The 22,214-nt window shown below is 41.5% G+C and overlaps 2 protein-coding genes across 3 annotated transcripts in view; one reads left to right on the forward strand and one right to left on the reverse strand.

Moving 5' to 3' along the window:
- myo15b (myosin XVB) overlaps positions 1-22,214 on the reverse strand; it is a 75,869-nt gene that overhangs the window by 1,891 nt on the left and 51,764 nt on the right. The window contains exons 44-63 of the mRNA XM_079655659.1: positions 22,100-22,206; positions 20,369-20,428; positions 20,186-20,261; positions 19,912-20,030; positions 17,948-18,063; positions 17,132-17,273; positions 16,882-16,993; positions 16,193-16,481; positions 16,031-16,094; positions 12,675-12,747; positions 12,505-12,581; positions 12,337-12,413; positions 11,809-11,939; positions 11,075-11,169; positions 10,912-10,989; positions 10,721-10,817; positions 9,711-9,859; positions 9,354-9,481; positions 8,252-8,385; positions 8,042-8,175 (exon numbers count right to left, since the gene is read on the reverse strand). Of these exons, the coding sequence (XP_079511785.1) occupies positions 8,042-8,175; positions 8,252-8,385; positions 9,354-9,481; positions 9,711-9,859; positions 10,721-10,817; positions 10,912-10,989; positions 11,075-11,169; positions 11,809-11,939; positions 12,337-12,413; positions 12,505-12,581; positions 12,675-12,747; positions 16,031-16,094; positions 16,193-16,481; positions 16,882-16,993; positions 17,132-17,273; positions 17,948-18,063; positions 19,912-20,030; positions 20,186-20,261; positions 20,369-20,428; positions 22,100-22,206 (2,258 nt within the window). The remainder of the gene's footprint in view (positions 1-8,041; positions 8,176-8,251; positions 8,386-9,353; positions 9,482-9,710; positions 9,860-10,720; positions 10,818-10,911; positions 10,990-11,074; positions 11,170-11,808; positions 11,940-12,336; positions 12,414-12,504; positions 12,582-12,674; positions 12,748-16,030; positions 16,095-16,192; positions 16,482-16,881; positions 16,994-17,131; positions 17,274-17,947; positions 18,064-19,911; positions 20,031-20,185; positions 20,262-20,368; positions 20,429-22,099; positions 22,207-22,214) is intronic.
- On the forward strand, positions 5-7,126 carry LOC307022714 (uncharacterized protein). Of its 2 annotated transcripts, none has more exons than XM_079655600.1 (5): positions 5-2,522; positions 4,539-5,495; positions 5,667-5,834; positions 6,001-6,096; positions 6,364-7,126. In XM_079655600.1, the coding sequence occupies exons 2-5, from the start codon at positions 4,542-4,544 to the stop codon at positions 6,676-6,678; spliced, it is 1,533 nt and encodes a 510-aa protein (XP_079511726.1). In that variant the 5' UTR covers positions 5-2,522; positions 4,539-4,541; the 3' UTR covers positions 6,679-7,126. The 2 variants fall into 2 exon arrangements, with proteins under 2 accessions (XP_079511726.1, XP_079511727.1); XM_079655601.1 differs by having other exon boundaries at positions 5-2,517.

Below are 22,214 nucleotides of genomic sequence, written 5' to 3' on the forward strand. Positions count from 1 at the left end.
GCAGAAGAAAGACACATCAATCATCAGATGGATTCTACAGGACTTTATCAATATGTAGTACTTCTTTCTATAAAAATAAACTGAATCCTATTGAAAAAGGATAACAAATGTTGGATAATTCTGAAATAGAAAAAATAGTGAAAGGAAGTATGGCAATACAGTAAAAGAAAGACATCTAGATTTCCTTTTGTGAAATCTCAGTCCCATAATAACAATCTCAGTTACAAGTTAAACATATTAAATATTGAGGACATAACAATAACAATTTATGTGATTTTTTTTTCACACACAGACACTGAAGCAATGGTCAGAGCAGTGGTTGCCAAACTTTTCCTGCAGGGGCCCCCTTTTGTAGATAAGAATATTTTCCACTTTGAGAACCACTGGGTTAGAGTGTTTTAGTGGGATGGCTACTCACTGTAAGACCGTAAAAGTAAACGAACACGGTTGTGGAAACTCAAACATTTAAAAAAGGTAATTCACCGATAATTTTCTGATCTGAACCGATTTGTAATATTAAGTAAACAGTGCTGAACCACTTAAGTCCATATTGGTGAATATACTCAATATTTTTTACAGTAATCTGTCTGACGCTGGCCTGAACAGTGGTCTGAAGTCATGCATTTACATACCGATGTAGCACTCTAGAAAGGACTCCACCCAGCGGATTCCAACCAAAAACCCAGCGTTTACCAGTGGTTGGGATTTTAAAGCCCTCCTACTATTTCCTGAGAGGGCGTTGCCAGATTTCCCCATTTGTTCAATTTCAGGATTTAACCATGAGATGGCGCTTCATTCACAAATACCCAAAGACATGGATGAACTTTGTTCTTCAGTTTTTTTATGGACTTTCAATACTTCCGTAATGTTTGCAGCTCTGCAGTTGTGTTAGCTGAAGAGCATTTTAACACATATTTGTTATGGTATTCACAGGCTACTATAACGAAAAAACATCAATATTTTAGATCAAATAAAGTATATCTAATCTTATTATCTTAAATTTCAATAATATATAGTCTTTATATATTAAATAATCATAATAATAATGTAAATGTTTACACTTCTTTAATTTGTTATGCTCAGACTTTTACCTTTACAATAGTTTGCTTTAATATGCAGTATATTTTTTGTAATATTGTTGTGGTGTTTTTACACAGTACAGTAGATCGAAGTAAATCAACTTATACATTATCATGTATTATATTGTGTTATATTATTAAGTAATATCATACATTAACACCATTATAGCAGATGCCACATTGAATGGATGAACACATTTATGGATCAATAATTACAACGGAGTATTTCAAAATATAAATTGTAAAAATACTTATATGTATTTAATACTAATAACATAATGATTCATTTTACTTTCAGATGATAATACTTTTCGCTTGGGCAATTGACCATTTTGAATGCAGGACATTTGCTTCTAACACTTATTTTTACCTAGGTAAATAATCTCCCACCTCTGATTTTGGACCCCGTCACTGTTTTTAAAACTTTAATTAAATGTTTGTTATTTCCAGAGACCCTCTCTGGAGAACAGAGAGGTGATGGGAGAGTTTTGTCACATTCCAATGGGCCATTACTAGATTTGAAACAAAGAGAGTCACAGCCCTGCGTTGATCACCTTAAAGTGGACCCATCATGCTATATTTGAAACATATATTGTAGGGCCATACCTATATAAAACATGTCTGCGAAGTTTTTTTTTCAAAATACCAAACAGATCATGCATTTTAGCCATGCCTCATTTCGCTCTATTTGCCCTTTTTTAGCCCTGTTTTTGCAAGGGCAGAATCTGAGAAGTCTTCTTCGCTTCTTTTGTGGCAGACTACAGCGCCACCTACGAATTTAACTTCTGTTAGACAGCTATCATACTGAATACATATTTACTGTGAATGTGTGCACAAATGTATGGCATATGGCTGTCTAACAGAAGTTAAATCCATTCCTCACTTATTCTGACAATGTACTTAACCCCAAATAAAAGAACCCAATAAAAATAGTTGTTAAATAATAGTGAAGTCAAGTTTTAATAACAATAACTCATCTCTCTCTCGTTTTATTTTTCAACTTTGCCAAAAGCCACTGGGTCAAGTGTCCTTCTTGGGTTGCAATCCGGAGTTCTCCAATATGGCGGACCATCTCGCACATGCGCACTGCAGATCGGGCAGAGCTGCAGATCGATTCCTGACAGGAAGGTTCCTAAGCTAAATGGACTATTCGACTTCAGCCCAAGCGATTTTGGCTTCCGGAATGAACGAGGCCCCGCCTCCAACGCTGTATCCAGTTCTCTTAATATATCCATGTGTTCTACTGCATGTAAACAACTCGGATATATTTAGAAGTTAAAGCCGAAAACGGACGTATTTCTCCTCTGGGGAAATCGCAGAGGGACTAGTAGTGAAGATATTGGAGGTTAAACTTGCAGATTTCTTCTCAAATGTTAAGAGAACTTTCCCCAGTCTTGGTCGCCGTAATATTGATGCTCTCTTTGGCCGCGCTACTCTGGTGAGGTGCGTATTGTCTTTTCACCGTATTTGTTCATTTCTGCATCAATTGCATTTAGTGTGGTACGGTGTATTTATATTATGGGCATGTTTGATTTCAGCTTTTGTTAGAAACATTATATAGATTGTTGTATTATAATTACATATACTTTTGAATACGGCAGACAAGCAGGCTTTTCCTTAGGAGGCCGTTGTATTATTTTGGGACATGGTTGAGACTTCATAGACAAACTTAACAATGCTGCTACCCCGGTTCGCTTCCACAAACATTACTACTACTCTCGCTCGCTCTGCACATGCACGCGCCACACACCTACCCCCCTCTCTCTCTTAAAGGGATAGTCGACCTTACTCTGTATCACCCTACTATCATATCAGAGGTGATTGATACGTGCAAGACAGTGTGTTTATATGGTTCTAAGTTATATTTCAAAGTAGAACGTTTGTGTTGCAACTTGCAACACTTCTGTGGTACATTTCGATTTCAAATCGGCGGCTTTGTTTTTATTGCCATGCATGTCTAGGCATGTTTTAGTAACCCAGAGAAGCACCGAGCTTTCACGTTCATTTCATGCAATAGCGTTGGTACCATGCATTCTGCATTTCTGTAACGCAAGCTCACTTTCAATGTAGGCTTGTAATCAGTGCGGAAAATACCATATCACAGTAAAGCATCCAGGGCCGCCCCTGGCCAACTTGGGGCCCCAAGCGACATTGTGAGATGAATGCTGGAAATAACTGCATCTCCATTAGCCTATATGCTATGCAGAGACTACCTTCTTCATGTCGTGAATTGCAGCTGATGTTTTAATATTGGTAATTCGACTTATACAACATTCGCAAGTTGTACATTTCACTCATGCAATAACCCACCTTTGAGTGATGCTCTAGTTTCTTCATGTTTTTGTTTTTTTCCCTCTTGCTTGCGCCGGACTGAAACTGTCTTTTCACCGAAATCTCTTCACCTGCACTAGTGGCCGTATCAAACCCGTGACTGGTCAGATGTCGATTCATTGAATTGCGCACAGCAGCTAAGGCCCTCTGGGCGGGGCCCCATGCAGCCTGCGTGATTGGCCTGTAGGGAGGGGCGGCCCTGAAAGCACCAGTAGCTATCCCGGGTCTTTGTATGTTAACCTGACTTTCATACAGTTAATAAAGGGTCACTTAAAACATTTTAAAGTAAAATCAATCAAGTTCATTTTCAGAAGTTATTTCATTCATAATCCTGAGAATTTAGTAGTAGTCTTCCAATTATATTTTGTTAAGTAATATAAGCTTGTTTAGAATGTAGCAAAGCTTGCCTAATGCAGCTCGGCATCAGCAGTCAGTTCCCTTTTAGTCACATTTCCTTGATGATCTTTACCTGTTCACTTTTCAACATGGGGAATGGGCTAGAAAAGTCCACTTTCCTGAGGTTGTTACCACTTGTGGTAGGAAGTAAAGTCTCTGAAGGAGATGAAGCATGGGCCATATTAAAAGACCTTAAAGAAATTGTGCAGCTGGTGTTGTCGACATATTTCACAGAGGAATCCATCCAGTACATGCAGACTCAAATAAGTGATCACAGACAGAGTCTTCAATCTGTCTTTCCAGACTTGAAGCTCAGAGTGCTGTTACCGCAAGCATTTAAGGCCATTTGAGCTGACATCCTCACACAACTTTTCTGTGCATCCGCTGTCCGAGCTAAATGAAACATTAAGTATCACAGCATACAATATGGATGGACATTTCAAGTTGACAATACATATTTATTTCCATCAGAGACTTGCAGGAATACATGTTTCTAGAAGTGGGGACATACTGTATGTGTCACCACCACCCACCATTACAGGCCAAGCCTAGGAAGACTAAGACTTAATGATTTTTTTTTTTTTTGCGCACAGTTTTCATTAGAGTTGAATGATACTTAATCCAAACCAATCCAGTTTTTCATTCAAAACTGAACTCTAGACACTGCCTGACTTTTGTGTTGCCAAACTGAATGTTCCTCATATTGTCTCTTTTCTCTTTTTTTAATAACAGGAAATGGCAGCTCAAAACTACGTACTTCATGTCCATACCTCAATGGACATTATAAGGAAGATGACTTTATCTTCAAGTCCAGAATCTGTGGATGAGCTAAAGACCATGATAAAAGAAAAGTTTAAGCTAGACTTTGACTTTAACTTATCATACCAAGATCCGGACTTTGACGGGAGGTTATGTTCCCTTGTAGACATCGTGGAGCTTCCATTAAAGGCTGTTTTGCTAGTTATGAAGTCTGAGAGTGATGTCAGTTCCGAAGCATCAGGGGACACAACAATATTGCCCCATGACATAACTCCAGAGAGGGCAGAGGGATGGCCTGCGGTTTTTCCAGTGCCCACTTTTGCCTTGCAGGTAGAACACATACTCGGTGAGGGAAATCTTACATATGAGAGAACAGAGAAAACTCTAAAGCTTTCTCGGGGTCAAAAGCACATCATCCTTGAGAACCTTGCAACCAAAATGCATAGCTTCAAGGCATACCCCAATGATAAGGAGGTTTCAATGGTATCAGAAGCACTGGTTACTAAGCATCCTTGTCTAAAAGAGCCAGGGTCTCAGACAGGATGGTGCGGCTGGAGAAATAGTCTGAAGTTTAAGATGGGGAACTTCCGCACAAAGTTAAGTCGAGCAGGATTTCACGAGGTAGCGGTCAATTCTGGGAAGAGGAGTAGAAACAATCCAGACAAACAAGCTCCCCACACTAATATCAAAAGACCAAAGAGGGCAGAGGTGAATTTCTTGCCTAATTTCCCACTCGGTGAAGATGGTACAAGCCTTGAGCGATTGAGACTCCAAATTGTAGATGAAGTTAAGATGAGAGACAAAAACCTTCCCCTGATTACAAAGTTAATGCAGACTACCTTTGCCCTGCGGCGCAATGAGGTCATCAATGATGGCCTACCTGTTGGCCAGATCCTGGAACGCTGGCCTGCCCTGAAAATGGAGTCACAGGTGAACATCTTTCACTTATTACATATATTTCATTATTTTGTGTGCCTTTGTCATTGATAACTTTGACAGGCTTACTCAGATTGATCATGTTACGTTTCTGTTCATCTCGGCTGTCTTCAGTCTGCATATGCATTGTACTGGGACTTCAATAGTCCTTTTATATATTTGCAGATTTGTGCCGAGTTTCAGAGGATTGCAAACATCAACCTGAAGAAGCACTTCTATGCTGAGTTGGATCGGCATGCCCCCCGTCTTCAGAGCTTGTTCAGAAAGAAAGCTGCACGCAAAGGGAAAGTAGCTGAAGGTCTGGATCAGCGATTCAGCTCTTATGACCTCCAGGTGAGTCGGTTATGCCTCTTGGTGTTTGATCATTATATAAGAGTAGATTCTCTTTGTCAAATGCTCATCTCTTCAGTCATGAGAGGGCCCTTGTTGTGATATAAGTTGTTATGCTGCTATGCTGTTTAGCATCCAAAGTAAAGCAAATATATGTTCTCCACCCCAGGAACAATGCGACGTCCATGTCCTCCGTGCTGCTGTCCTCCGGGCTCTGCCTGCATATCTGCATGAGGATGACTCTAGGTTTCTGAAGCCGTGGCATGTAAGTCAGCATAATAACTGTTTCAAATGTATGTGACAGATCATCACAAAATACAGTCATTTTTGTGACATTGTTTCAGTAGCTCTAGTGCAGGAAGAAATGTATTTACATTTGCATCATGAAAGGTTATAATAAATGAAGAATTTAGTTTGGAAAATAATGGACGTTCCTGGTGTCATCAAAGATTGATCCTGTCAAGTGAGGGGAAACAGATTGTAAAGATAGCTATGGCCATTTAGGGTAACATTTCCCTGTTCTTGTCCCCAGGTGTCGCAGTCCGATGAACCGGACATTGATGACATGGCCGTTGGACTGGTCTTGATCAGTGCCAAGTCAGAAAATACCACGCTCTGCTGCCCAGAGAGGATCGCTGTGGTACTGGAGGGGAGCAGAGTGTTCGAACTCCCCAGATTGGCTGAGGCATTCATCCTGCTGTATGCACTGATCTATGCCCTGAATCTAAGTTACCCAAAAGACTTGCCCAACACCTTTGACTTCACCCAGAAAGTCTTGATGGGCCAGGACGATCGGAAGCTGAGGCCAAGAGTGTTGAGCCTTAAAAATGTCCTGTTGGCAGTGTAGTGATCTCACTCTATGAACAAACAAAGTTGCCCTTTAACAGGCACCACATACCGTAGAGCACTGTATTTTATATCTGTTTATTTTACAACATAGTATTTTGAATGTTTCAATATTCAACTTGAAGTTTGAATTTGTTACTGTTCAGCTTCAACTTGAAGGAGTGTTTGTAGATGTGTAAATAGTATGGAAAACATGTTCCCATACGTTGGTTTATATTTCTATATGTTCCTGTTCTTTATGGTCCATGTGGTAAACTGAACAGCAACTGTTCCAGGTCACATTGTGTTGGACTCATGCAAGTGATGGTTCAAAAAGTGGCTCTGGGAATTTCTCAAGGCCTGTTTTTAAGGGTTTTCGTTTTTAAAAGTGAACTAATTGTCAAACAATACATATTCTTGTTTGGTAAATAGTTTATGGTTACTTAATAAAACAGTGACTTGTATATAAATTGTCTGTGTTAAAGGTTTTCTTTTGTATTTACTCAAAATGTTTACTTGTCAAGGTTCTTACGGTCATTAAAAACCTGGAAAAGTCATGGAAATTCAAAATGCAAATTCCAGGCCATGGAAAAGTTATGGAAAACAATATTTTTCCCAAAGTTTTGTAAAGTCATGGAAATGTAACTAAAGTTGCATCAAATATAATTTATATTTTATCTAATCGCCAAAATAGTAATACTATAATGATAATACATACTGTATGGTATAGTAATGAAACGTAAAATGGCATTTAGCTGTCGAGGTATTTTGCTGGTGAGAGATTGTAGTTGCTTTAGCGTGTAGAAGCTAGTAAGCCTATTTGATTTGTTTTAGATAGGCACAACATGTTTCATATGCAGATCTTATTTTCCTGTTCCATGTTAAAATAAACCATTTTCAGTGGTACCGCTGAGAAAGAGTAATTTGTTTGGTCATGGAAAATGAGGTAAAGGTCATGGAGAAGTCATGGAAAGTCATTGGTGACAAAGTGTATGAACCCTGACTTGTTTACTTACAGTTATTATCATATTTATGTAATCAGTTTCAAAAAAGTACTTTACATTCAGTTTTGAGTACTACACAAGCAACATTTTCAATACATAGTGGGGTTCATACGGCTACATGTTTTTAAAAGGTAATACAAATATTTAGGTTAACCTTGATTTGTATTTGTACTGTGTTAAATACCTAGTTAAAATAACTTAATAAGTACTGTTTAACTAAACAGTTAAAAATACGTTTGTGTCACTTGAAATGACTAGTAAATAGTACTCAATACGTTTTACTTTAACTTAAAAACATTTACACAAGTAGCTTTGATGTAAAACTGTCGATGTCATCAGTTGAAGTTGTATTAACTGGTCAGGTTTTAGTGCTGAAGGTACCTTTGTTTTGGGGTGAAGGAACAGCACCCCCTCCTGGCTGATGCTGACCATGCAGGGCGAGGGACACCCTCGCTGGCTCACCTTCTGGGCCAGGAAGGTGTTAGAGCCAAACAGAGGCATGGCGCTCAGAAACTCTGCAAGACAACCACAATTATTATGAGAGGAGGGGAGAGGAGAGATGGATAGGAGGGGAGAGGAGATACTACCCACCAATAAATTGTATTTTGGCGTTTTGAGGGCTGAGGGAGTGCATGGCAGCGATATGGCCCTCACAGAAGGTCTGGATCTCCGCAGCTTTGATGCTCAGGCCGTCCAGGGAGGGAAGGTACTCCTTCATCTCCATTCTTGAAGAGAAAAACAACCAGAAACGTTCAGTATAAAAACAACTTTAGTCAAGTTAGGTGTTGAGTGATAACAACATAGATACTAAAAGAAGATGTCACCAGAAGAAAGCAGTATTACTGGGGAGATGTTAGCGCACTGGGAGACACTGGCTGACCAATGCTGCCAAGTATAATGGAATGCTTTGTACTTCATATGAATTCACTTTTGGACTTCCAAAAAGTTGGGAAACTTTAAGTACAGAAATGAAGAAGAATGAAGTGTTTAGTGTATTATTTATCTAATTGATGTGTCTTTAAATAAGAGCCATTGGTTACAGCTTAGCATTGTGTTGTAACTTGGTTTTGATTGTGGTACTGTTGACTCTGCTTACAAAATAAAATATTAAAAGTGTGTTATACTGACTTTAAACTCAATATACATAAATGCAACATTACCTGTGCGGTAAAATACACATGATGGATTATGGATTATAGGGTACATAATGTTACCTGGTAAAGCTACGATAGAACTTGATGTAAAGTTAGAGAAAGAGGAGAAAACAATATGGGAACTGAATTTATACTGCTGATCATTTAAGAGGTACATGTTCTACTATAACATGGTACAAAATGAACAATAGTCTGACATTTGGGAGGAGATTTAAGAAAGGTCAATCGAAGAAAGAAGTGTGTACAGCGTACGTGAGAGTGACTGTCCACCCAGCTGAGGCTCTGTTTGGTGCAGCTGTGTTCTGCTACACTTTGGCATAACGTCTGTTCTGTTGGATTGTAATTGTCTGGAGAATGGTTAAAAATGATGTGTTGAATTTGAAAGTTCAAACATGAGCTATAGCTATATGGTGGAATTACTCTTGATATTTGACTTTCTCCTGACTACTGCTATCTGTGTTGTATTATTTTCGGTTGGGCTCTCCAAAATGAATCAATACCTAAACTGATGAGGAATAGTGTGTCAGTGTGTGACTCACAGTGAGGGCTCACCCTGCAGACCCTGGGCCAGGTGCTGCAGAGCGGACAGCTGAGCCAGCTGCTGCACCGAGGAGGAGCCGTCTGCAGGGGCCAGTAGGAGGTGCCCACTCAGGTAGTCAGCCAGGAGCTACACACACACACACACACACACACACACACACACACACACACACACACACACACACACACACACACACACACACACACACACACACACACACACACACACACACACACACACACACACACACACACACACACACACACACACACACACACACACACACACACACACACATTAAAATGACACAAGATAGATTCTGGACCAGTGTTCTGCTGCTCCTGTCTGTTCTCACCTGCTGGTAGTGGAAGTCCACATAGAGGTCACTGCTGAAGGTCAGAGGGCTCCTCCACATCACTCTCCTCAGGGACAGGAAGATGGAGCCGTCATCCAGCAGGAAGTCGAACAGATACTCTTCAGCATGGAGGGGACGCACCATCCCATCTGACGGAGGACCAGCAGATAATCTGTCACTTTGACCCTTTCACACACACATGCCATTCTCTGCCTTTAGAGGTCTCTCAATAATAATGAAAAGGTGGACGGAGTTTGGTGTCATGAAGCAGCATAGGATCATGGGAGTTCTGCTCCTGGTTACGATTTCCTCAGTGTTCATGGTTTAAGTTTTTTTTTACCGTCAATAGTGAATAAGGTTTGACATTATAAATCAAAGTTGTTTCTCTGATGACTTCAGTTCCAGACGTCCTATCATTATAATTCTTCATCAGGTAAACATATAGGTTTAAAAAGCACCCAGATCTAAAAAGTAAAAATATGTCTTAAAAGCGGATATAAAGACAGTAAATGACTTCTGTTTCTGGTAGTCAACGAATATGATGTCATCACAGGAAACATCATCTTCATTCAAATTACACATTTCTCTGTGTATGTGCACAACACAAAACTAATATATACTGTATATATATATATAAAACATAGAACTAGACACTTTTTTTTAGACATTTGAATGCTGAAAAACTAAACATGCTGCCTTTAACTTGCATCTTTATAAGAGGTTCCCTCAATGAATAATGTCCATATCTCTGGAGTGACACTTTGGCTTTATTCTCAGGGTTTGAAAATAAATTAAATATCCACTGTATTTTTAAAAGTGTTGATATTGTGTTCTGTGTATTTTTATTAAGAGTAGGGGTGTACTGTTTTCTGGGGATAAATGGTTTTATTTCTTAATGTATGTATTACTTTGGCGTGAAAACATTTGAAAACAAAGTCATCAGTTGGCCTTGGTGTGTCTCCTGACAGTCATCGCTCTTCAGTCCTTCCTGAGACAGCAGAGTGTCTTACCTTGGCGTCGGTTGGCGAGGATGGAGAACTCTTTGATTTCCGTCAGGTTTAAGACTCCCATCTCTTTACAGAAGTCTGTGACTGCTTCTCCTGCTAACTACAGGAAGATACAACATACCACCAGGAGGTATTAATAAATAAAAGAAGACTCTGGTTTGGTTCATACATAAGTAGGTGTATATAAATCTTACACTGAAGCTGCGTATCTTGATGGGGAATTCCACTTCTCCTGGCAGCTGGGTGGGAACACGTCGAGAAGTTTTCCCAGCCTGAAGAAAAATGTAAACGCCTTGATAATGATGGGATATAACAGTTTATTAGATTTTGATTTGCTTCAGTGTGTAGGTAACTTGCCAGAATGGCGTCCATCTCCACATGTGACGGGATGTTACGGCGACCGCCAAAAGTGAGAGAGCGCTGCATGTTCTCCTGACACACACACGCCAGCTCTGAGGACACGGGGTGTTAGGAAGAGCCATTCCATTTATATATACATTGTAATATACATGTTATATATTGTAGTATAATGTGCACATTTTACTTTAATGTCTTCTGTTAATATCAATATTTACTATATATCATTTTAACTTTTATTGAACATTTTGCTTCACATTCTTATGTTTATATAAAACATAGAATTTTATTTATTTTATCTTTGTATTGCACATTCTTTGTAAGACTTCTTGTGTTTATATTCATTTATTATCCTGTTTCATTTCATTTTATTTTTATTGGACATTTTTACTTTAACTTCATATTTTTTTTATAAATATCTTTATTTGCTTTAATTTAAAAAAAAGGTGTTGCACATTCTTACTGTAACTTCATATGTCTGTATAAATACTTGTATTATTTTAGTATACTTAGTATAGTATTTTTTCTTAATCTTTTTATTTGTTTAATTCTAAATCGAGCAGCTTGCACAAAACCCAAATTCCCCCGCGGTAAATAAAGTATTCTGATTCTGATTCTGATTTTGAATCAGCTGGTTATATGTAGCATTTTATATCATATCATATTTTGATATTATAATAACTGAAAGATCAGCACTTAGTGATATCCGTCTGCATGCTTTGTGTTTCTTCTACCTTGGTATGGGTGCTGGTAGTCCTGGGAGATATCTTGCAGGTGGCGTGTGACAAACGGCTGCAGAGTGTCGGAGCAGGGGAAGAAGCCCGTCATCAGGTTGAGCAGCCGCCAGCCCAGCGTACAGAAAGACCTGGAGACAGACAACAAGGCAATTATAAAAAAAAAAAGCTGATTATAAAAAATTTGATTTTTGCACACTCAATTCAGGGCCTTAAGATAAGTGATCAGGAAAGCTGTAAGGTTGAGATTTTAAAGTACAGTATACAGTAGATGGGAAGTTGCCATTGTTGGCATTGACATTGCAGAATGCTAAGAGTAAATTACAGACGGTTCAGCCCATCTTTGAACTGAAAACAGTAAAAATGACAGCTCAAAAACCAGAAGAATTAGCTTAAAGATGTTCAGAAAAGCTCTGTAGAAGCTCCTTGGCTTCTTCAGGTCCAGGGTTTCACATCCAGGGTTTGAATCTTTTGAAACGCGTTCATACACAAAAAATGTTACCAAACACTTCAATAAATGACACTCACTTGGCTGGGTTTTGGGTGGTTTGCTTGATGACCTGGCAGTAGATTTCATCTCTCAGCATCTCCTTCTCCTTCCCTAACTGAACAGAAACTCTTCTTTAAATATCATCAAGCTTATGGAACTCGAAGACACAGATTAACACGGGGGGGGGGGGGGGGGGGGGCCCTCACCAGAAGGATGTGGATCAGACAGCCTGACTGCGTGTTATCCTTCTTGAACGGCATCTCTCCCATGAACTGCATTAGGTCTGGAGGACAGGGGAATGCAGATAGATGAAGAGAGTGAGAACAGTGGTCTCAGTGAGTATGAATGTTTGGATGGTACGTGTGGATGCACTCACTCATGAAGCACTGGACTGATAACTCATTGAGCTCAGGATCATTGTAGAGGATGAGGGACTCCTGGATGGGAACCTGGATGAATAAAAGCAAACACATATAGTTGACTTGTTCAGGAACTCTCAGTTACATTAAAATAATCAGCATTAACGGTTAGCTGAAAGCAAAGGCATGTGTATATATCAGAACAATACAATTCAGAGATCCGCTCAACTCATGATTCTAAATATCCAAGCAAGATTTGAAAGATTGGCTTGTTGGCAGATTTGCTGATGCATTTAGCATTTAGATGTCAGTGAAAACCTTTATATACAACTTATTTCTCATGTATTCTGATTTGAAGGGGGTATCAATATATTTTCTGGTCTAAGAATTACATTTGATTTTGTTTAGTTATGTTCAACGTGACATTCTGCTATTGAACCAAATTCCTAATTACACGTTTCCCATACCTTTATGTCAGCTTTACAATAAAGTAAAAATACAAAAAGAACATTTGTGACATAACATATAAGCTCAATGCTGTCATTTTGGAGTTCAAAAAGCTAAGCTACATCAATACAGAAGGTCTGGAATGAATCAGAACCAGGATGTGTTCTGGAAAGTAAGGCTGATTGCATATTAGATGATATGGTCAAACAAAAATGTATTTAAAAATAGTAATTCAATATGTGTATAAAACATAGGTAGAGGACTATACACAATTCAACAATAAGGGTCTGTACTTGGTTACAATCAGTATTTTATGAAAACAATGTAGCGATAAGCCAACAGTTTTCCAGCCTAAAACGTTACTGTTCTGGCTCATTCTTAGCACTTTCGGCATCATTTTCATCCATAGCAGGCATCTATTTCAGCGTCCTGAGTGGGCGCTTCTCCCGGAGGTGGTGAAGCAGGTCTGGGTCCAGTTCGGGAGAGCAGAGGTGGACCTGTTTGCCAGCCGGCGCAACAGCCACTGTGCCCTGTGGTTCTCCATGGCTCAGGGCAACGACCCGCCCTTGGGGGTGGACGTGTTCACGAGCCATGGCCGAGGAAGCTGCTATACGCCTTTCCACCGCTGCGTCTCATTCTCCCTCTCCTGGGGAGAGTGAGGCGAGAACGTCTGGCAGTAATCCTAGTGGCTCCGGATCGCGTCGGGGCACCGTGGTACTCAGAGATGACACAGATGAAGGTGGGCCAGCCCTGGGCAATCCCCCAGTTCTGGGGGTCGATGTCTCAAGAGGCAGGTGCAATCGGGGCGTTACCCACTCTGGGCCGCCCTCTCCAGGCTTGGCTCCTGAGAGGGACAGGCTGAGACAGGGGGGATTGTCTGACAGCGTTATTCAGACTATTCAGGCAGCTAGAGCAGGATCCACCACAACCTGTTACAGGCCGAAGTGGCTGGGATTCCTGCGATGGTGTGAGGAGTGGAAAATAGAGCCCCTATCTTGTGAGTTGGGCTCTATTTTGTCCTACTTACAGTTACTTGAGGACAGAGGGCTTGCTCATTCCACAGTGAAGGTGTATGCAGCAGCCACCTCGTCTTGCCATGAGGGATTAGACGGCAGGTCAGCCTTTAGTCCGCCACTGATGTCGCAGTTTTTACAGGGGGTCAGGAGGCTGCGCCCAGTAGTGCACGCCTCCGCCCCGCAGTGGGACCTACCGTTGGTGCTCGAGGCTTTGGTCACAGAGCCATTTGAGCCTCTGGAGCTTTCCTCCCTGAAAGCACTGTCGTGGAAGATAGCATAGCATTGCTACGAGTTGCTTGTTGATCCGGGGTGACCAGAGCGGGGCGACCTCCTTTGTGCCCAAGAGCCCAAGGAGTGTGTTCAGGTCGAGGGCTATTCAGTTAGGGGGCTTTAGTCTTCCCCCCCATGGTGGGAACAGGGAAGCTAAATTGCGTGCGCTAGCATGTTATGTGGAGCGTACGGCTGCCTTTAGACGCACTGAACAGCTGTTTGTGTGCTTTGGGGGCGGGGTGACCGGGAAAGCTCGGTCCAAGAAACGCCTGGCAGGCTAGCTCTCGAAGGCATTGCACATGTCTACGGACATGGCGGGGAGAGCCTGCCCTGCAGGGGTCCGTGCACACTCTACACGGGCTGTGTCAAAAGCCTTATTCAACGGCGTGAGTGTAGAGGACATATGCACGGCGGCGTCTTGGTCAACGCCAGGCTCCTTCACAAAATGTTATCTCTTGGACATGTCTGGCTCGAGGTAAAGGAGGGTGCGGTGCAGCGGCTGCTAACCAGAAAGCCTGTCAGGGGCAGTGGGATGGAACGGTGTTGTTGGAGACAGCGCGTGTATACATCGGGGCTGTGAGAGATATAACAAGGGGTTACGTGTGGTAACCCTTGTTATATAAGCACAGGTGGAGCCCTCTACTCGGGGCCCTGTCTGTCCTATGCTGCTCGCTGAAGAGAGGTGTAAGATGACAGTCAGGAGGCGAGGCCTCCTTTTATACGGCGAGATGCGCGCGCATTCAGGTAGGCCCGCCCCGGGGCCGGCTAAGTTTAAAGAAGTCTAACGGTACGTCCACACAGCAGCTTTGAAAAAATCTTGAAAATCTTGGAGCTGGGCGTGTCTGAGAGCTTGGGGATTTTTCGCGAGCAACGCGACCAACAACCAATCACAATCTCCCGCCCCCGGCATACAAAGCAAAAAAAACCGCAGATTTTATGCGAGCAATATATATATATAACAGGCGAAAACCTACCAGTTAGACCCACTGTCTCTGCCACCTCCCTCCATGCCTGGTTTCTCCGGTTTGTATCCCGGTAAATAGTTCTGGTCGTAAAGAACCGGGTGATTTCCTACCGTAATTTCTCGTTTGGAATAGGAGGAAATGAACTGCGGTCTGGCTCTCCCAGCTTGCACGCGGTTTGATTGGCTACTATGGCTAGCGCTTGTACTGTCAGATTTGCATAAACGGGATTTGATTGGCTGACGCTTCCAGCTCAGCTTCAAAAGTTGAACATTGCTCAACTTTTGAATCCTGAAAATCCTGTAAATCCTGTAAATCTTCGCTTCGCTTCCCCACAATGCAGTTCGGCGAAAAGCGAGGCAAAGTGACGTCACTCCCATTCAAAGTCAATGGGCAGAGAAGCGTTGGAAGATTTTTTTAAAGCTGCTGTGTGGACGTACCGTTAGTGGATGAATGCTTGCATGATATGATCAAGGGGCAGTACCCATAGAGTCCAGTAGAGGGCTCCGCCTGTGCTTATATAACAAGGGTTACCATATGTAACCCCTCGTTACTGCACTCTGGGCAGGTTAAAGTCTGCTGTGGTTGAACACATGGATACGGATGTGTCCATGTACAATCCTGGTAGTATGAACAAGAGTAGACCAGGTCATCTGATGTCAAACGGGTCACTCTTACCTCTGTGTGTTTAACCGCCTCTGAAAAAATCCTTCCAGTTGCTGGCAGACCTGTACTCCCCACTCTTTAATAAAAAGATGATGAGCACAAAATTAGCCATGACGTGATAAAAACCAAACCATCGGACTGTAATCGACAATGGTTAATATTCTTCTGTCGTACCTGAAGTAGTTCATGGCAAACTCAGCCATGCCTGAGAAGATCTCCAGCTCCAGGACCGAGCCCTTACGGGAGCTCTGGACTGACCTTCGGGCCAGAACCGAGCCCTCTCTGCAGGATGGACCTGGAGGCGGGCCGTTTGATTGACTGACAGGTGCAGCGCCCCTCGTGCTCTTCCTCTTGTCATCTTTGCGGTTGAAGGTCCGACAGTGGTAATCGGGGGCCGCAGATGGCTGGGTCAGGTCCTCTGGGAAAAGCCCAGAGCGCCCTCCCAAGGTGCCAAAACTCCATCCTGGTGGAGCAAAAACAACATTTTTGTTGATAAGGAGATTCTGAAGCCACCAACACCTCTCCTAGATAGGAGCAATACATACACACCCCATAGTGTAGCATATTTTGTTGTATTGTGTCTGGTTGTGGCCTTTTAATGTCTCTGCTGTTTTGGCCTTCATTCATCACCACTGTAAGTCTACGTGTAGCTTTGGAGCCCTTTTGCATCTCTCTTTAGGTGTTTTTGGTCTCTTTGTAGTCTTTTTGTGTTATCATTTTGAGTCTATTCCTGTTTGGTATGTATCTCATTGAATAATGTTTTGCAGATGGGCATCTAACACTTTTGGCACAGTGACCCATTCTGAAATCAAGCATGCAAAAAATCTCCCTCAAACTGTCTGGCACCCAAATAATGACCTCACCTGTCTGGATTCTGTCCATCGGGAGCAGTTTGATGACCTCACCCCTGCTGAAGCTAAGCAGACTCTTGTCATCGGTCACATAACTCTTCAGGACAACCACATGGCCGGAGTCCTAGAGAGAAAGAAAAACATGTCAGGGTGATATGTGGAGTAAAAGTTAGAAAGCTCTATCACAATTGGGGGGTCACATGGCCCAACGATTGTGAAAGATGATGAAAATAATGATGATGCTTTAAGAGCAAAGCAGTACCCTGAGGAGCTCCTGGAGGAAGAGCTGGATCATGGCGGTGATCTGTGGAGCTCTGGAGGACTGCAGCACCAACACCTCACTCTTCAGCTCCACCTCCACCCTGTCTGTTCCCCGGAGCTCCACTGACAGCAGCTCTGCAAAGCTACAGTCATGTGCAGTTAACAATCTGAGGAAGCAGATGAGCTGAAATAGACTAACAGATCTGATAAACAGTTAAAGAAGAACTTAGAGAGTGAATAGCAGACAATGCCTGTGACAGTGTTAATACCATCATCACTACTAAGGAAGATTCTGTTGAAAGCAGGAGAACACGAAAGCTTTTCACTTTACATTTCACGGCATAACATCATTCTGATTAATTTGGGAATTGTATTCTGGCTGCAATGCATTTCCAAAAGGAGGAGAGGCTACCAGAATAGCAAAACTAAATAATAAAACTAAAACTAATGTCTTTATTTTCGCTTTAACTTCTATATTTTACTGTGGCTTTTTACTCAATAAAAATATATACAGGTGCAACTCTGCACGTCTCCCATCATGGGCTCATAGTAGGTTTCAGGTATCAAGCTGAATTTTGAAATGACAGGACAGTAACGCATCACGGGAAGAGATGTCATATTGTTTAAATATGGGGCTAATGGTACATTTTGTCAGACATTTATAGTGTTAATCAAATGCTTCTAGGGTGGGAAACATATTTAGCATCACACAGAAATAAAAAACATCCTGTTTTTGACCTAAGACTTAGACCACCTTATGTGGAAACATTGGAAGAAACCAAGAAGAATATGAAGTGATTTTGTGCTGCGTGTGCACCTGTAGCTCCTGAGCAGGCGGAGGTGTTTGGGGTTGATGCCTGACGCTCTGACCACCTTCAGTAGGCGGATGCCTCGATGAGACACAGCCAACACCTGAGCATCCCCACTCTCCGGCTGCAAACACACACACAGACACAGAAGATGCATGTTAATAGCAGTAAGAGATTAGTGATCCAGCATGAGCTTATAGAATCATGTGTTTCAAGTCAAACTAGTGGGTTACTCATTTAGTTTTGAGGAAAGAGGCCGATCTATTTCTATGACCAATAGTTGTCTTCATTGGCATGTGAGGTATCAGCAGAAAAAGTTCATGGAACCTGGGATTATTTAAAGAATGAGGGGACAGAGGTCAGTAAGAGTTCAACTACGCATGCAGTTTTGAGGAGCATATCAACTCTGAGATTCACTTAGACTGTAGGGACATTACGCTATTGACTGCTTTGTTGCAAGGTAATGTGCCTCTTATAGTGCTGGACAGCAATATAATATCCGACTTCAACCATCTCTGTGTCTGTGTTTTATTGATTCCTCCTTGTCTTATTATTTAATGTTGTGAGTGTTACATCGGATCCACGACAAGCTCCTGGCCTTAATGCTTCAAATAAAACAAGCAGTCATCTCCTGTAAATATTGTATTATATTGTCACATTAAAACCATTTTGCCCTTGAATCATTCTGTAGCACAGACGGATTTCCTTATTATATAAGGTTTTGAAAAGTCCATAGCCAAATAAGTTAAATCTTCTGTTTAAGAGTAACACACTCTTATTAGAATTAAATCACAAAATCTATTGGAACCTGTTCAAATACAAGTGTTAATCAGTTACATTAAGATTGATTTGTAACCTCACTGTCGATGGCCAAAAGTATTCTATTATTAGAACCTGTTTATGCTCCCTCTAAAGCAAATCATAAATGACCAAAAGGTTTATTATCCCGTATTATATCTGTTCATTGATAAAGCAGAAAGTTGCAAGCAGCTATTGTCTGCTATCGCAGGATATAGTCTTGTTAGATGTGCCAAGAGTAAGGACTGTCTTAGGTAAGACAGCTTTTATGTGCGCAGCTCCACTTGCTTGGAACAGTCTACAGGCAAAATTGAAATTGAGCATTTTTATTTCTCTGAATGTATTTAAGGCACGTCTAAATGAAATGCTTTCTGACACTCTGGGTATTTGTAAATGTTGAATATGTAAATATGATATCCTCTGTTGTTTGTTTGTATGTTGTTTTTATGTTTCATGTGGAACTAAATGATGCAGGTCTCCCTTGTAAATGAGATCGATGATCTCAAGGGACCAATCTGTCTAAATAAAGGTTTGAAATTAAATGAAATGAAATCCAAGCTTCACAGACAGCTATTGTACCAAATGACTTCCTGTAGCTACGGTGCAATGACAATACCGTTTAATCTAATCTAAAGCACTTAAATGCCCATTACATAAATACATACATAATGGAAATCATTGTATTTTGCAGCAATGATAGATTGAAAGGTATTACTCTGCTGGTAACCAGAGCTTTAGAGATTCAAGTAAGACATTTTGAAATGGGTTCAGTCCATATTTGAAAAACATAGTTGATGCCTAAACCCAGCAGGATGGACATATTTAGAACACTGCTGCCTATCAGAGCTTCTTTTAACATTTCGCATCCAATAGAACTCTAAAAATCACTGATGTTCTAAAATGTTTGCACTGTTTTCCAGTCTCTTGTTGAACATATTTGAAAATAAATCAAATGTATGCTGTTTTTAGCTGAACCAACTGATGATCTGAAATGCTCCCCAACACTAGCCACCTTCAAATCTCAATAAAGACAGAAGCTGTTCTGGGCCAGTGATTGGTTGGATTCCTCTACTGCAATTATTTAACTGTTTTAATCACAATGTATTCTTTATTCTGGTAAAGCTATAGGATAGACTATCCTATCATAGTGAGATGCTTTACATTCCGCTCTCACCTTCACAGGGAACAGGCGGGTGAAGTAGTTCTCCCAGTTGTCCCGAGCAGCCATCACAATCCTCTTCTTCATGTTGTCGTTCTGGATGGTGCTTATAGTCATTCCTACGTTGAAATTAGCTAGAAGATATGTGAAAAATTGGATGATGATGAGCAAACTAATGCAGAAACCAATTCGAATTGATACAGTGTATATTCAGTGATCATTTATAACAGCCCTTTGTGAATGCATTTACAAAGCAGTTATCAGTTATAAGACTATGTGTCCCTCTCACCCAGCAGGTCCTTCATCTTCCTCCTCTCCTCTTTGCTGATCCTCACACAGCTGTCCGAGTATGTGTCCTTCATGATCTGAACAAATGTAACAATAATTGCACACTATCAAACAATCCGAGGCTACTGTAGAGAAATCTAATAGGATGGCTTATATATCAGGTTAAACATGATGGGACACTGACCTGTTCACATAACAGATTGAGGATGTAGGGCCGGTTGAACATCTCTCTGGGGTAAAACACCTGCAGACAAACACATGATACATTTTACTCACAAGATTTCGAGTCCTAGTAGGGCATACAGTATTCGCTGCATTCATGTTGTGTCGAAATAATTGGAAAAAGGACATTTGGGCTTTAACAGTTCCTGTCATCATCCCCTCAAGAGGGTATATTAACTCAGAAACAGTCAGCAATAAAACCTAATACGTCTCTGTGTAGTGCCCATGTTGTTTCCACATAACATAAAGCTCATAAACACACGGAAGCTGGAATAACCGTGTTCAAACTTTGGAATATGAACCTTTTGAGGAGTATGCATAATTGGCCTCGGCTGAGGTCTTTGCTCTTCGACTTGGTGTTATGTGAGTAGCCCATAGCTGCTGTTAACAACTGCTTGCTGCTGGACATGAGTTTAATGAGAGCTGTGATACTGTTCCAAAACACCAAAGTTCTGGCCAGCAAACTGTAATATATCAACTAAAGTTGCCAGTTATGCTAAGGTCAATTTATGGGATATGTTGACAATGAGAACTACTTTTCGAGGACAGTGACTGCAGATATATGGAAACGGCTCTGGAAAATAAACCTGGAAGTAAGCTTTAAAGGTCCCGTATTATACTATTTTTCAACAATATATTATAGGTCCTAAAGATATACAGAACATGCCTTTGAAGTGTTTGGCTGAAACACAAAACAGATCATTGTAGCATCCCATAGTGCTGATTATGTGTCTGTAGCTTTAAATGCTAATGAGCTGCTCCTGGCCACGCCCCTCTGAGAAGTGATTGGTTTAAAAAAAAAAAACACACAACGGTGCTCTAGGAGGAGATTCAGGTGATAAGGTGGGCGGGGCAGTGGCGGTTCAAGCTGATATGGTGCCCTGGGTGGTGCACCTCCCATCGCATTATTGTTTCACACAACCCAGGCCAGGAGAAAAATAAATCTGCAAAACTATTTATATTGTATGAATGACTTTGGTGGCATTTTGAGGCGTGAGATACATTTAGCTAACTTTCGAAAGTGTTTATTTGATAGAGATAGTGTACCCGCCGCCCCTCTCTCTTTCCCCCCATATGAGGTGACCTGAGATCAACCCCGCCCTTCTTTGAGTGTGAGACCTTCCCTCCCAGCTGCCTGCTGTCATAAGGGCGTCCGCGCCCTCTTCTACCAACACCAATGCACTATATGAAATTACGTGCATATACATTTTTTTTGACAACCCAATTTGGCAACCGGCCATGTCGCCAATATCAATATCCGCAACTAGGCGGGGGCTACCTTGGTGGGTGATTGGCTAATGGTTGCACAACCCAAACAAACTTTTTGACATCACAAAGTGGCCAAAATCGGATCAGTTGATTTTCAGACAGGTTTTTATCAGAATCAGAATACCTTTACCTTTATATATAGATGGATCAGGACAACAAGAGAGGGAATATGAAACGTCATCAGCATACAACTTGAGCACACATCCCAATGGGGAAGATGGATCAATGATGCAAAGAGATGAGAGGAACTGCAGAGTTGGTGACAGTTTTCCTCAACAAATACACCTTTCACAACACAGTGTCGTGTGTGTGTGTGTGTGTGTGTGTGTGTGTGTGTGTGTGTGTGTGTGTGTGTGTGTGTGTGTGTGTGTGTGTGTGTGTGTGTGTGTGTGTGTGTGTGTGTGTGTGTGTGTGTGTGTCTTACTTCTTTGCGCAGGAACAGTTTTCCCGGCACATAGGAGTAGGAGAAGTAAACCCCAGCAGAGAAGCGGTGCAGCTGTGAGCGGATGCCGTCCCCATCTGGCATCACATCTGCAGGA

The sequence above is a fragment of the Notothenia rossii genome (genome assembly GCF_949606895.1).
Source record: "Notothenia rossii genome assembly, chromosome: 10".
NCBI lineage: Eukaryota > Metazoa > Chordata > Actinopteri > Perciformes > Nototheniidae > Notothenia > Notothenia rossii.